The sequence below is a fragment of the Arachis hypogaea genome, chromosome 7 (assembly GCF_003086295.3).
Source record: "Arachis hypogaea cultivar Tifrunner chromosome 7, arahy.Tifrunner.gnm2.J5K5, whole genome shotgun sequence".
Taxonomy (NCBI): Eukaryota; Viridiplantae; Streptophyta; class Magnoliopsida; order Fabales; family Fabaceae; genus Arachis; species Arachis hypogaea.
The window spans coordinates 8,682,897-8,697,220 of record NC_092042.1 but is presented as its reverse complement, the minus strand read 5'-3'; the positions used below and the strand labels follow the sequence as shown (position 1 = coordinate 8,697,220).

General features: G+C 34.5%; 3 protein-coding genes across 5 annotated transcripts; 2 read left to right on the top strand and 1 right to left on the bottom strand.

Annotated features, from left to right (window-relative positions):
- The first annotated feature begins 1,366 nt into the window (after positions 1-1,366).
- Positions 1,367-3,823, top strand: LOC112702340 (peptide-N4-(N-acetyl-beta-glucosaminyl)asparagine amidase A). Its single transcript, XM_025753335.3, has 2 exons — positions 1,367-3,052; positions 3,168-3,823. Exons 1-2 carry the CDS (start codon positions 1,760-1,762, stop codon positions 3,714-3,716), a joined length of 1,842 nt encoding a protein of 613 aa, XP_025609120.1. The 5' UTR covers positions 1,367-1,759; the 3' UTR covers positions 3,717-3,823.
- On the bottom strand, positions 3,776-7,513 carry LOC112702341 (probable methyltransferase PMT23). Of its 3 annotated transcripts, none has more exons than XR_011863621.1 (8): positions 6,903-7,513; positions 6,368-6,517; positions 5,691-5,961; positions 5,510-5,620; positions 5,170-5,341; positions 4,827-5,078; positions 4,431-4,733; positions 3,776-4,285 (listed from the first exon to the last, which is right to left on the bottom strand). XR_011863621.1 is itself a non-coding variant. In XM_025753336.2 (8 exons), exons 1-8 carry the CDS (start codon positions 7,377-7,379, stop codon positions 4,090-4,092), a joined length of 1,824 nt encoding a protein of 607 aa, XP_025609121.1. In that variant the 5' UTR covers positions 7,380-7,513; the 3' UTR covers positions 3,776-4,089. The 3 variants fall into 3 exon arrangements, 1 of the variants encoding a protein (XP_025609121.1); XR_011863622.1 differs by having other exon boundaries at positions 4,431-4,646; XM_025753336.2 differs by having other exon boundaries at positions 4,431-4,625.
- A 3,772-nt stretch (positions 7,514-11,285) lies between these two features.
- On the top strand, positions 11,286-13,712 carry LOC112702339 (small ribosomal subunit protein eS4z). The gene is made up of 5 exons (XM_025753334.3): positions 11,286-11,460; positions 11,918-11,995; positions 12,104-12,284; positions 12,764-12,861; positions 13,107-13,712. The coding sequence occupies exons 1-5, from the start codon at positions 11,458-11,460 to the stop codon at positions 13,539-13,541; spliced, it is 795 nt and encodes a 264-aa protein (XP_025609119.1). The 5' UTR covers positions 11,286-11,457; the 3' UTR covers positions 13,542-13,712.
- The last annotated feature ends 612 nt before the right edge of the window (positions 13,713-14,324 follow it).

Genomic DNA, 14,324 nt, shown 5'->3' with positions numbered 1-14,324 from the left:
TGTTTTCTGTTACTTCATTGACATGCTGATGAATCTAAAATCGTGTAAATTGCATCTTAATGGACGGAGAAAAAGCGTGTGGGACCTTAAAGGAATTGCAGTAGCATTTAATGCCTTAATCTGTAGAATGTTTCCTCATAAGAAGTTTCCCAAACGGAAATATGCTCCTCAGGGGCAAATTGCTGCTTCGTTTATTAGAGATTCCTCTACCTGCTTGTGGGAAGGGAAATTCCATGGACCTTATGCTACATTTCATGTGAAAACTACACGAATTTATAGTAATAATTTACTTTGATTGATTACGGTGCACTATTCATTAAGCTGCTGATAGAAGATACTGATAACAAGAAAAATCCAAGAGGTATACCTGTACAACAAAATTATACGACTTCTGTGAGCAACATATCAATTAAGAAATTTCCCGTCTCAGCTTTATTCAATTATATACACGAAGCCATCTCTTTACTTGTAAATTAATCAATACATAACTCATCCAAATAATTAGGTGATGCTGATGATACTATCCTGAACCATTTCTTGTCTCTAATTTTCCACGTATCCGCATTGATAATCTAAATTAACAGCCTCCGTTAAAAAGAAAGTGAAAAATACCATGAACCAATCATTCATATAATTGTTTGGTTTTCCTAATGAAGTACGAATTTGAGAGCTCTTGAACAACAATAACATAGTTTTATTTTGTATTGATGATCATTTATACTCTCTCTTTAAAAAAAAAAAATTAAACGACTTTTTTATTAATTTGTAATGAAGAGTGTAATCTATAGTAATTAATTAATAATTAACCACTCCATTGATTTATAAAAACAATGTGTAATTCAAGTAAATTCAACTCATTTTTCTCCTTATTCTGAAGAAGAGGATTTTGGTTTTATTAAAAGAATTAAAAAAATTTCTATGAACACAATAAATTAATTATTAAATATGTCACCTTATATTTTTGTATTTTATTTATATTATTTTAAATATTTTTCACATAATAATTAACTACAAAAATAATCAACTCTACTATTTTTGAAAAATACTAGAACACCAGCATAATTTATTGTTTTTTATCAGTAATTAGTTAGCAATGTTTAAAAGTGTGACAAAAAATATATTAATGAATTATTAGACTAAAAAAAGTGGACGGTTGACTAAAAATGTTGGTTAAAACTTAAAAATAATAAATTTTGCTAGCCTATGAATTTTTCTCATAAAATAATAATTTTTTTAAAAAAAGTATAATTAAATGTTTTTATGAAAGGTGGATACTCCCATGAAGATATTATAATTGTCTTCATGTGATGATTTTTCTTTTTGACCTTTAGATGATGGAGTGTAGGGTTAGATTTTGATATGTTATAAAAGTGTTGTTTTTATTTGAAGTGTGGCCAAATTAATAAATTACACTTTTATACAAAGCATCTTCATAAAAAGATGTTTTTTGCATCTTCATTTGAGTAGCTCCCTTTATGAAATACATATGCATAGTATGGTGTGGCTGCTTCATATAACATGGTTGAAAAGAGTTACTTCTATCATAATGTGGAGTTAAACTTTGTCCCAATATGTGTATAATCAAATTTAATTTGAAAGTTCAGTCTAACAAAAATGGGATTAAAGAACAAGAACTTGCTCCAATAGTACCCAGGTAGCATTTATTACCCTTTTAGTTTCTAGTTTGCTGCGAGTGTTGAGCACTAAAAACAGTCCCTTCCAACGGCCAATCAAACCTAGTGAGTAACGAGTAACGAACATGGGCACCTTCCTTTGTTTCCTCTTCCTCCTTCTACTACTCACGTACCCACCCTCAACTTCAGCCACAGTCTCACGCATCACCCACGAAGACCGTTTTACCCTCTCCGCCTCCCTCCACCGCGGCCTCGGCAGCAGAGAGTACGTCGAAGTCAACTACCCTCCGCCGTCTTTGGACCCAACCCCATCATGCTCCCACAGGGTCCTCCACCACTCCTTCGGCGACACCATCAACTCTCCACCGTACTCCACTCCTTACTCCCCTCCACCACGCTGTCCTCCCCCTTGGTCCCGCGTCCTCCTTCACTTCCACGCCTCCTCTCGCGGCGACCAGTACGACCGCATCGCTGCCATCTGGCTCGGCGGCGCCGAGCTCTTCCGCACAAGCACCGCCGAGCCAACCGCCTCCGGAATCTTCTGGAACGTCCGCAAGGACATCACCAGGTACTCTTCACTCCTTGCCAGGTCCGATCTCGAACTCACCATGATGCTCGAGAACATAATTAACAACGAATTCACCGGCGTTTACCACGTCACGGTTACGTTTCTCTACTACAATGCAAACTCCGTTAAGGTTCCGTTTAGGCCATGCGGCAGTGAAGGACTCACTTCCAATCGAAGGTCCAGATCTCTCATGAATCGCGATCCGGTGATTTCTTTGGACGTAGACGAATCGCCGGCAGATTTGATTATTCCGATCGCCGACGACGGTGAGCGGGGGTTTTGGTTCAAGGTGGAGAACGAAAGGGACTTGCATTCCAGAAAGATTCGAATTCCACGGAACACGCACCGTGTGGTTCTTGAACTATACGTGTCGTTTCACGGAAACGATGAATTCTGGTACACGAATCCGCCGAATTCGTACATCATTTCTAACGGTTTAGCGACGGAGCGCGGTAACGGTCCTTACAGGGAAGTTTTCGTGACGATTGACGGCGATATTGTCGCGTGGGAGGTTCCTTTTCCGGTAATCTTCACCGGCGGCATCAACCCACTGTCGTGGGCGCCGGTGGTGGCCATCGGCGCCTTCAATCTCCCTTCGTACGACATCGACATTACCCCGTATTTGGGGAAGCTTCTCGACGGGAAGGAACACAAGTTCGCATTAGGAGTGTCTCAGGGCATTTCATATTGGCTATTGAACGCGAATCTCCATGTTTGGTTGGATCATGCATCTAGAGTGGTTCAGGCTAGCTACCCGGCTCGACGGAGCCCTGAAACGAACATCGAACGGCAAGAAGAGTTTCTAGGGCTCAATGGCGAGTTTGAGGTTGAAGCAGAGAAGGAAACTATGGTAGTTACAGTTAGTTATACAGCTAGCATGTTAGTTAGTTAACTCTGGTAGTTGAGTTAGTTATACAGCTGGCATGTTAGTTAGAATTTTAGTGAGTTTGTTACTTGTGTTGCAGGTGACAGGGTGGGTTACTTCAAGTGCAGGGAATGTGACTACTAGTATCTCACAAATGTTCTCGCTAAGGAACTTCATGAAGTTCCAAGAGGACGGAACATACAAGATGGTGAAGCACAAGTTCAAGGCAAAGACGAAGGTGAAGGTAAAGAACAGCCATGGCGAGATGATCGCGAAGCTCAAGGTTAAGCGGAAGTACCCTCTGAGGGTCATCACATGGACCGAGCCGATTTTGTTTGGGGATGATGATACTGATGACGACGATGACGACGCTGAAGATGAGAAAAGTTACAGGCTTGTCACCAATGTTTCTCATACTCTTGAGCAAAGCTATGTTAGTTCGTGCATTTCAAGGTCGATTGAAAATAAGCAAGATTCAAAAGGGTGGATGGATGTTAAGGGTCACAATGTTCTGTCAGGTCAAGCAAACACCAAACAGAATTATAGCTATATTGATAGGTTTAATTGTTACTCTCGCGATGTTGCTGCGGCTAATGGAAGGCTTATTAGAGACGAGTCAAGTGTTAAATGTGAAAATTTTGTTATTTAATTTTTGCTGCCGTGCTACCTCTTTGTGTAGCTTCTATTGTATTGTTTTTGGTCACAATATTGATTATTGAGCATCTTATGAATTATGATTATGAATCTTAACTTGTATATTGTTCTCATGCCCCTGTTCCAGGATGTTACAAAGAGCAAAACACAAGTTCCCTCTATGAACTTAATTTTACTGAACCTGGAAAACCTGTGATGTATATGTAAACAAAGTACTCAAGTTTACATCAAAAGGTAATCATACTGCAAATAAATTTGGGGTATCCTTCTCTATATTGACTAAAAATAAATTCAATTGTCAGCGAATTTCTTACACTCATAATTGGTTGTGAGGTTGAAAAACAAGCCTGAGCAGCAGCAACCAAACCCTATTCAAAAGCCGTGGGGCGCCAGAAACTCTTCTTACCAACAAGAAACTGATTTTGATGCAATGATACAGACCAGTGAAGCAAATGCAATACTGGGGTCAGTTTGTTTAGAATCTCCAGAGAGTCACGAACCACCAAATATCCATCCGGTCTCAATATGCGATCAATCTCCGCAACCACATCTACAATATCGCATCTGACAAGATTGACAATTGTCAGGATCAAAGACATTAACACAGCTATGCTATAGGATATAGAACTAAACTCACTGAGTTCTAGAAAGATGACAATAGCAGAAAGAACATTTGTCTCAAAGGTTTTGGTTTCTCCAACAAGCATACCTTTTCTCAACATATTGGAAGAGAAAACTAGAATGGAGGAGATCATACGTGCGAGGATAAGTGTTGAAGGATTCGCACCAATCATGATACATTCCTATTAACCCTCTGTCGTATATAACTGAAAGAGTATCCGACACGTCAATCGGTACCACATTCATCACCCACACTGGTAGATCAATGAGTGCAGAGGCAAATCTGAAATAAAATGCTTATGAGCTTCAAAGAAACTTGGATTAGTCACTGACAAAATTGTATTGATGCAAATAGCAGTCAAAGGAATCAACAATATGGATCTGTCTAGGCCTGAAAATTGCATATATTGTACCAAGTCACTAATAAATGAAAAGGGACCGAAGCAAGAAAAAAACAATTAATCTTTAATTAAATATGCTTTACCCTGCATAACCAGCATTCATGTCCATCACATTTCGTATACTTGACCATTTTATTGAAAGACCTTCTGCATAAACATCTGAAACTAATTGAGACCAGTGTTTGCTGTCCTTGTAAAACTCGTCAGTAGCATTCGAGTCAAGTAAGCTCGGAGGCTTACTGTTAAGTCTCTGGGGCCAAGGCATGGGCCAGCTTTGCAGTTCGCCCATACCATCGACTGGGAGAGGAGTCAGGCAACTATCAAGTTTGGCATACCTAAATATGCTCATGCAAAGAGAGTCAGCAAGGACAGAAAATTAAGTGCCATAGGAATATGACATAAACTAAATGGAAACAAAAAAATTACCATGAACTATTTTTCGAGTCCTTATTTTCGCATAAAGGAGGAATTTTCTCTTTGCGATTCTCATAGCAGGAAGAAGAGGTGGGCTTCTGGTAGATAACAAGCCCGATTCCAGCTGAATCTCGAGCATTACCCACAACCGACCAGCACATAGCTTTGGTTATTTCCACCATCACTGCACAAAGCAAGGACAACAAATACATTAGAAAAAATTCTAACTGCTTTTAGGACTAAAGCTTTATTCTTCACCGGTAAAAACAACCTTGACTAGAGAGAAAAAAAGAGATACTGACATAGATGTATTCGAATAAATAAAGAGGGAGAGCGAGAGAAAAAGACTAACCACTCCATATTTGCTGATCCTTTTCATTGTCGCGATAAACTGGAGTTGCAGACCATGCAAAGAAGCCTCCTGGTCTGAGAATCCTATTGAGTTCGTACAGTGGTTTCCCACCTAAACATGCGAAGCATATTAGTTAACAGTTCTAACAGATATTATAGAAGGCTAGGCAAGAAGGAATTACCATCTGCTTCCCAATGAACCCTGCAGCGTGCACAATGGATCATGTCAAAAGCATTATCAGAAAAAGTCAACTTTTGTGTTCCAATGACAGAAAGAGTTGCAGGAATTCCTCGCTCCAAAGCAAACTGTATCTGAGCTTCATGTTCATCCTTTGGAGCAAATGACATGGTAATGACATTTTTGTCCAGCAGATAGCCACCAAAGCTAGCAACACCACAGCCAACGTCTAGAACAACCCTGATATGCTTTCCCCATTGAATTTTGGGTAATGTCTGGTGAAAAATCACAAAATGTAGTAAGCCTTCAAGAAACTAAATCAAAATCTAGTTATATTAAGGTAACATTTAATTAACAAATGTAACATATGTAAGCTACTGAATCATTGCATTGAAATCATTAAGAAAGAAGATATTTGATAAAATGTTATCAACTCTTAAAAGATGTTTTTGGAATTTCGAAGTCGTCGGCTCAAAATTAGTAATAAGAGATAAAATCAGATCATAGATGAGTTCTATTAATCTTTAAAGAGAATCAACAAAACACAATATCTATCTATACTATAGCCAAAAACAAAGGTTATAAGCCTAACTATTCTCTTATTCTATACACATTTAGCTCCTACCCGAATTAATATGCTCAAATCTAAGGTAAATAATTTGAGAGCACATGAGAGTGTACCTCCTCCATGAACTGAATGTAATGATCAACTCCATCTTTAAATTGAGTACCACCACCTGGAAAGACAAGATATTCGCCGGACTTCACCACCCAGTGCTGGTCCTTCTTGTACTCAACTAGCTTTGGATGAGGGACATTATCATACCAAATCTGAAAACAACAGTAACATGAAACTCCTATAACCATGACTAGATAAAACTTAAAAGTAAGAATCAGATGTTTAACTAACAGTATCACCACTTTCAAAAGAGATCAAACATGTGAGTAATCACAGCAACAACACCATTCTGCTATATCCGTTTCAACATAATTTCCGTTTTAACTACTTCTGTAATGTATGAACTATGAACAAAACATATGTCTAGATATATTGATTTTTCAATGTAACAAATTAGTGAAAGAAACATTTGTTTGAGGCAACTCATGTATACCAGATAAGTACTAATTTTATCAACATGAGATTGATACATCCTTCAACAGAAATCAAATTACAAATCACAAAAAAAATTCCCTCTTACCGAACTATCAATCTCACCATGTCCCTGCTCTTAGGCCACGGAACCGGAAATCTATACCCTTTGGGAAGTGGCAGCAAACACTTGAGAGTGTTCTGAGGGCAATGCCTCTCCCTGTGTTCCATGTGCTTCCTTGACTTGAGGGCCTTAATGGCTTCCCAATTATCCAAACAGGGTATATAATCCACCGCCAAAGGTCCCTTACAAAGCTTCCAATCGATAAGAACAGCCTCTTTCTCTTGCTCTTGTTGGCTTTGATTAGTAATTGCAGGAGGAGGTGCATGATGATCATGTTGGGGTGCAGGGAGAGGGTTAAGTAGAGATGGTGGTTGGTTTTGGACATTATTGGAGGAGAGAACAAAAGGGTTGAAGGTGGAGATGGTGGTGTTGGTTGTGTTAGTGAAAATGAGGATACCGACGAAAAAGAACAAACCCAAGAGAGTTAAGATGAAGGGGTATTTTCTCTCTTTGAAGAACTCTTCACCTATAATTCCCATTTATGTTTGATTTGGTAACACAATTGTGATGTGAATCTGGAAATGAGTGTCAATGAAGGAAGGAAGGGAGGCACCAAAGAGGGTAAATATGGATGGTGATTGGGACAAGAACAAAAGTAACCACTGACACACACATTTAATTCTAGTATCTTGTTACGTATTTATGTATGTACAATTGTACACTGTACTTCTTCAACCCTCCCACCCAACCTCTGATAATGACAACCTACTGAGTCAAACATACTCAGCTTTTTTTGTGTTTTTGTGTTTTTTTTTTGTACTATGTTAAAAAATATATATTACAATTTTTCTGAAATTAAATTTTAAATGTTTTTTAACTGGTATAATTCATTAAAATGGGTGATCAATGATGTACAAATATACGAGTTAGTCTAACTTTTCACGATCTGCAAAAAGTCAAAAGAAAATCATGAAAAAATGCAAAAAAAATAAAAAAATTACAAAAAAAAACTTAGAAAGCTAACACGTGTAACTAACTACTTTTTATAATCTACAAAATGTTTCAAATGAGATTGTTTTCCACACATACAAAAAATATAGTCCATATCCATGTAATACATATTATATCACCGTTTAGTTAGGGGCACTCTATTATATATATTAAAATAGTATAAAGAGAAAAAATAATTTTTTATAGTTATTTTTTATTATTTTATTATTATTTAAAATATAAATTCTAATTTTTTAATTTTTTTTCATCCCATAAAAAAAAAGATAGGTAAACTTATATCTTTACCATATAATTCACCTTTAGTTAACAGAAATGAGCATTTATCATTTTAGCATAGGTTAAAATATTTTATATAAAAATTAGTTTATGTATTCTTGACTACATAACTATCCTAAATAATTGAAACAAGATGCAGAGAATAAAAATGTGTAAAATTGAAGACATGTATAACATGTTTAAAATAATACTGTTTTGTTTGTATTATTGTTAATAATTTGTTATAGGTTAAAATTAAACATAACATTTAGTTTTCGTACTTCAAACTTGGTTTATCAAACAGTTGCCAAACTTGGGTTACTTTACGAGTCTTACAAACTTATTGATGTACTTGTATCGGATACAAATTATGATTCTAAACTCATAGGAAATAATATATATAGTTAGATAGATCTAATTAAATGTGTTGAGTAGAGGTTACATAATGTGCCTCTGAGTTACTATAAGTTCTACAGTTACAAATGTGACAGGTGCATACATATTTTGCTAATGAACTCTTCCTGATCGATACACAGCTGTGAATTACTATGTAATAAAATAGGCATTATTCAATGTTCATCATGAATGCATGCCATGCCAGTAGTGATCATTAATGGCCGATCACAGGGTAGTGTTTTGGTTATCTGGGTTTGAATTTATAGAAAGAGAAAATTATATTTCTTCTCAGCTGAGCACTAGAGTCGATGACATGATTAGAACTTGGAAGGAAGGATAATCGATAAGGTTTTGAGGAGATCCTCAAAATAGAGATTTGCTTCTTATGGAGATTGCCAATTTATGTAAAAGGTGGCTCCCCAAAGGTTATGTTCTTCACATGCTATTTAGTCTGTATTTTAGACTTCTGTAATTTATTATCTGCCATGTATTTGATAGTTAAAAAGGTTTGAGAATTGTCTAATATGTTATCTGCTATGTATTTGATAGTTTAAGCGGTTTGAACTTCTATTATATACATGTATTCTGTCACAATTATCATGCGCAGTCTAAATGATACCACATTGATGCAATCAAACATCTAAAAATAAATGATTTATGATCAAAATTCCTCCTTTATAAACCGTGAGAGTTTGCCATGGTTTATGCTTAGCTTTCTCTCTTTGTAAACCGTTGGAGCTTGCCACGGTTTACACACAAACCACAAACTCCATAATCCGTTGCTAGCTGCCACGGTTTATGTTAAAATCAGAAACCGTGTAGCTTTCCACGGTTTACATAGAAGTGTGAAAATGTACAATCACATAAGGAATATCTGTTTTATGTATTTGAGTTAAACTTTCACCCAATTTATTTATTTGGGTAAATTGCTCAAAGATATTTATAATATTTTTATGATTTTTTATTGTATTCTATAATTCGACAGGTCAAGTAATGATCTGTTTTCTTTATTTAAGAATTTGTTATTAGCCAATAAATTGTTTCATACATAAAATAAAATTTAAACCCAAAATTTAACTAATAAATTAATTATTAGATCAATTTAAGTTAGTAAAAATATTTATGTTATGTTTTATGGTTATATAGATCATATCTAATTTTTTATATTTTTTGTCAGAATTTGGATTGGGTTAAATTTAATTTATTAAGTGTTATTATTTTTTTGTTGCTTATATGAATTGTTAGATGTTACATAGCTTTAAATTGAGCTAGTCTTTTTTATGCGTTATTGAGAGGTTTTTTTACACAAATAAATATATAAAAATATCATTTTTTTTAAATACGCAGAAAATGGTCACTAAGACACTAAGATGCATAGAGCCATTTTAATAGAAATGCACACCAATTTTTTTATGGCTGATAACGAACAGACACTTTGATCCATGAGTAGGAATAGAAATAGGTCAGATTAGGTCAAGTTTTATTTTTAATAGATGTGTCTATTATGTAGTCAATTGGTTTGAGTCTGATTTATAGTCTGTTATCAATTTTTTTTAAAGTATTAAATTTGGCCTGTTATTCAGTCTAGCATGATTTAAAGTCTGTTAAAAGGTTTAGTATTTTTTTTTAAAATTAAAAATATTATTTAAAAAAAACTATTTTTTAACAAACATATTTATATGTAATATGTGGTATTTAATATTTATAAAAAAATTTAAATTTTAAAGTATTTAAAATATACAAAATTATTTATAATTAAATATAATAAATTTAAAATATTTTATAATTTTTTAATAATAAAAAAATTATTTATATATATAATTATGTATTAATAGGTTTAGTCTAGACCTGATAGACCCATAAAATTAATTAATAAACTTAGAACTGATCTATTAATATAATAAAACTTTTATAAAAAATTGAATTTGTGCCTATTAATTAATAAACTTAGAACTGATCTATTAATATAATAAAACTTTTATAAAAAATTGAATTTGTGCCTATTTTATAATATGTTAGACTAAACCAAGACAACAAATTAGATTATAACCCGTAAGAGATCATTTGACCTTTTTTCACTCCTACCCATGAGAAATGAAGCACACATGAAATGAAGCAGTTCGCTATTTCTCACCTAATACACGCGAAATGAACAGTAATGAATAATAATAATATTAATAAAGGCAAATAATAGTTATAATAACACTAATAATAAATAATTATAACTACAATAGTAATAATAACAGTAATGAGTAATAATAATATTTAAATTAACAATAATAATTATGTTTAAATTAACAATAACAATAATTAAATTTCAATAAAATAAAAATATTACTACAAAATAGATTGACCTTTTTAATTAAATGTACAATAATTAAATGTACAATAATAGATTGACCTTTTTAACAATAGATTGACCTTTTTAATTTACCATATATATATATTGAAGGGGATCAAGAGGCTTGCATGCAAAAGCAAGTCTCACAATATTTCTAAAAAATTTCAGAGTTATAATAATTTGATAAAGATAAAAGGGTATTAAAAAATGAGTGGAACAAATATAGAGAAAAATAAAAAATCTTAATCAAATAGATGATTGTCATAATTTTTTCACATTTAATTTATAATAATAATATATTTTATAGTGATATTTTATTTTATTGTAATTTAAATATTATTATTATTATTATTATTATTATTATTATTATTATTATTATTATTATTATTATAAAAAAGCCTTATTGAGGATTTCAGATAGTCTTTTTGTTTTTTGGGTTGTCAGACAGGCTCAGCATAACTAATAAGTCTTAGGCCCAGTTAGCTAATACGGCCCACCAAATTAGGGTTTATCATGAAGACCCCCTTTTCTCTTCTCTCCACTTTCGAGCTTGCCATTGAGACCCTAGCTTAGAGCTTAGTTTCTCTTCAGATCTCAGAGCTCGCAAACTCAACATGGTTAGTTCTCTTGTTCCTGCCTCCTACATATCGCCCATTATTCTTTTTCATATTTTCAATCTCATCTTCTTAATTCTGTTTAATTCGTTTTTCGTATTATATTTTACTTTTGTCGAATGAGTTATTCAATTTGCATCGAAATGTGTGTATCAATCTGTATTCTATTACATTAGAACTCAGTATTGTGCTTTGCACTATGATGATAGCATGTGTTTTGATCCCCTATATTATGTTCATAAGTTTGTTGTAGGGTTTTGCTGTTTTTCTTTGGAAGTTGGAACACTGTTACTGACAGAAATGGGGTTTGTTAGATTATAATCCTGTGATTCTTGACATAATTTGTTATGGGTTGTTATTATAATTTCGTGGTAGCTTAGTAATATGAAGGCCCTGATATTCACTTATCCTTTTGAATCTGTGTTTATACTTTGATCTTCTAATTTTATCATTGTAACAGGCAAGGGGATTGAAGAAGCATTTGAAGAGGCTTAATGCCCCCAAGCATTGGATGCTTGACAAATTGGGTGGTGCTTTTGTAAGTTCAAATTTCAGATTTCATTTGACCAGCTTACAAATTATTACAATGATGGATTTTGAAGACTTAATTGGAAATTTGATCATTTTTTTGGGGCTCTCGGTATAGGCACCTAAGCCGTCATCTGGACCACACAAGTCTAGGGAGTGCCTTCCACTGATACTCATCCTGCGAAACAGGTTGAAGTATGCCCTCACATACCGGGAAGTTATTGCTATTCTGATGCAGCGTCATGTGCTTGTTGATAACAAGGTCAGGACTGACAAGACATATCCAGCTGGTTTTATGGGTAAGAATGTTTCATTTCATGTTTTCAAAATTTTTCCGAAGTAATTTAATGCTGTGTGTTCATGTTGTAAAGTTGTCATGCAGTAGTAATGGTTTTTTCCTCACTTGATGTTTTATGTGTTAATTAAATGTTCAGTGAATTGATTTAAAAATGGGGAATTGTGAAGTGGAATTCATGGAGTAATTGTTATTGATTTCTGAGGGCTTTAAAGAGTTTTTCCATCTCAGTAGTGGACTTAGGTGTGAGTTAAGGTAATCATTTACTATAAATAGAAGGATAGAATGGATTGGTTAAAGGTATCTGATAATTTGGTGAAATTTTGGAGCTCTAAATCTAACTCAAATTTGTGTTCATGGCATATTGTTCTGGATTCCAAAGTAAAATCTAACTCAATTTTTAGGGTACGTAGTTTCCTTTCAATTATTCCTATTTTTGGTAGTGGTTCTAAGTTTAACACTGTTATATCTGTATTTTTACAGACGTTGTATCAATTCCCAAGACAAATGAGAACTTTCGCCTTCTCTATGACACCAAGGGCCGATTCCGTCTCCACTCAATCCGCGATGAGGAGGCCAAGGTACTTCTTCTTGGTTATCCTAAAATAACTTATCCAGCCCATGTCTTCGTCTTCCAAAATTATATATATAGTGATATTACATGCTAACATGTATTACAGAGCAGAATATCTGTGACATTTTATAGTGACAGGTTCTTCACATAGGGTTTAGGGTTATTTTATTTGAAAAAATTTGCATGCCATTATCTTATCGGTAATTCCCACATAGCTTTCACTGATTTTTCTTGCAATGGTTTATATTGCAGTTTAAGCTCTGTAAGGTTCGCTCAGTTCAATTTGGGCAAAAGGGTATCCCATACCTCAACACCTATGATGGTCGCACCATCCGCTATCCTGATCCTCTCATCAGGGCTAATGACACCATTAAGTTGGATCTTGAGGAAAACAAGATTGTTGATTTCATCAAATTCGATGTTGGGAATGTTGTTATGGTCACTGGTGGAAGGAACAGAGGGCGTGTTGGAGTGATCAAGAACAGGGAGAAGCATAAGGGAAGTTTTGAGACAATCCATGTTCAGGATGCCATGGGACATGAATTCGCAACCCGTATGGGCAATGTGTTCACCATTGGCAAGGGATCAAAGCCGTGGGTGTCACTTCCAAAGGGCAAGGGTATCAAGCTTACAATCATTGAGGAAGCTAGGAAAAGGACTGCCGCACAACAGGCCGTCACTGCTTAAAATCTCAGAAGGAATAGACATGAGTGCTTGGTAGTTTCGTGATTCACTGTGTTTGTTTTCTCTTAGCTCAAGATCTTTTATCTATTGAATTTTGAATGTTTTGAATTTTGCTCTACACTAATGACTTCATTCCGCCTGCTATATTTATGAACAAATATTATCCTTCTAAAATCTCTATCTTTGATATCCTTTTGGCTTTCGTTGTCAACATAATTGAGGAAACGGAGTAGGTTAACTTCATGTTTGTTTTAAACATGATAATTTCTCGTAGAGGAAAACATTCACTTACAATTCGAGTCTCAATTTGGATAGGTATTCTTATCCGGGAGACCATCAAGATATAGATTATATTCTCTACTGCGGCTTTGCACCTTTATTTCTACGTGTTTGTAGGCTATCCATCAAATTTGTGGATCAATTATATTTCACTTGTTATAAGGGAAAAGCATGAGAAGAAGCTAATAGGACACTCAAATATTTGACGATTGCAATTTTCGTTTCATATATGGCTCCATCATTCATAACTTGGACATTTGGATTACGCAATGTTGATATACGTATTTACAACAAAATAAGATAAACAAACTCTTCCTTGTCATAGACTAAGGAGCATGTTTATGTGTACAAGATTCATGCAATGGCTGCATCTGGCACTTGTTTTTTCTGAGATATGCTACGGTGCTGAAGAAGTGCTGAAGAAGAAAATTTTCAGATTGACGCCTGTGCAGATTGTTTGGATGATTAATTTGTTAGACAATAATATAGATGTAGTAATGTTTTGTT

What these genes read in the sequence shown, in the direction of transcription:
- LOC112702341 (XM_025753336.2), bottom strand. Translation starts at nt 7,379, where the DNA reads ATGGGAATTATAGGTGAAGAGTTCTTCAAAGAGAGAAAATACCCCTTC. An exon ending in GGTTCATTGGGAAGCAGATG is followed by an intron (nt 5,621 to 5,690) that starts GTAATTCCTTCT and finishes TCGCATGTTTAG; the next exon opens with GTGGGAAACCACTGTACGAA. An exon ending in ATGAATGCTGGTTATGCAGG is followed by an intron (nt 4,626 to 4,826) that starts GTAAAGCATATT and finishes ATTTTATTTCAG; the next exon opens with ATTTGCCTCTGCACTCATTG.
- LOC112702339 (XM_025753334.3), top strand. An exon ending in ATATCCAGCTGGTTTTATGG is followed by an intron (nt 12,285 to 12,763) that starts GTAAGAATGTTT and finishes GTATTTTTACAG; the next exon opens with ACGTTGTATCAATTCCCAAG. An exon ending in TCCGCGATGAGGAGGCCAAG is followed by an intron (nt 12,862 to 13,106) that starts GTACTTCTTCTT and finishes TTTATATTGCAG; the next exon opens with TTTAAGCTCTGTAAGGTTCG.
- LOC112702340 (XM_025753335.3), top strand. Translation starts at nt 1,760, where the DNA reads ATGGGCACCTTCCTTTGTTTCCTCTTCCTCCTTCTACTACTCACGTAC. An exon ending in AAGCAGAGAAGGAAACTATG is followed by an intron (nt 3,053 to 3,167) that starts GTAGTTACAGTT and finishes CTTGTGTTGCAG; the next exon opens with GTGACAGGGTGGGTTACTTC.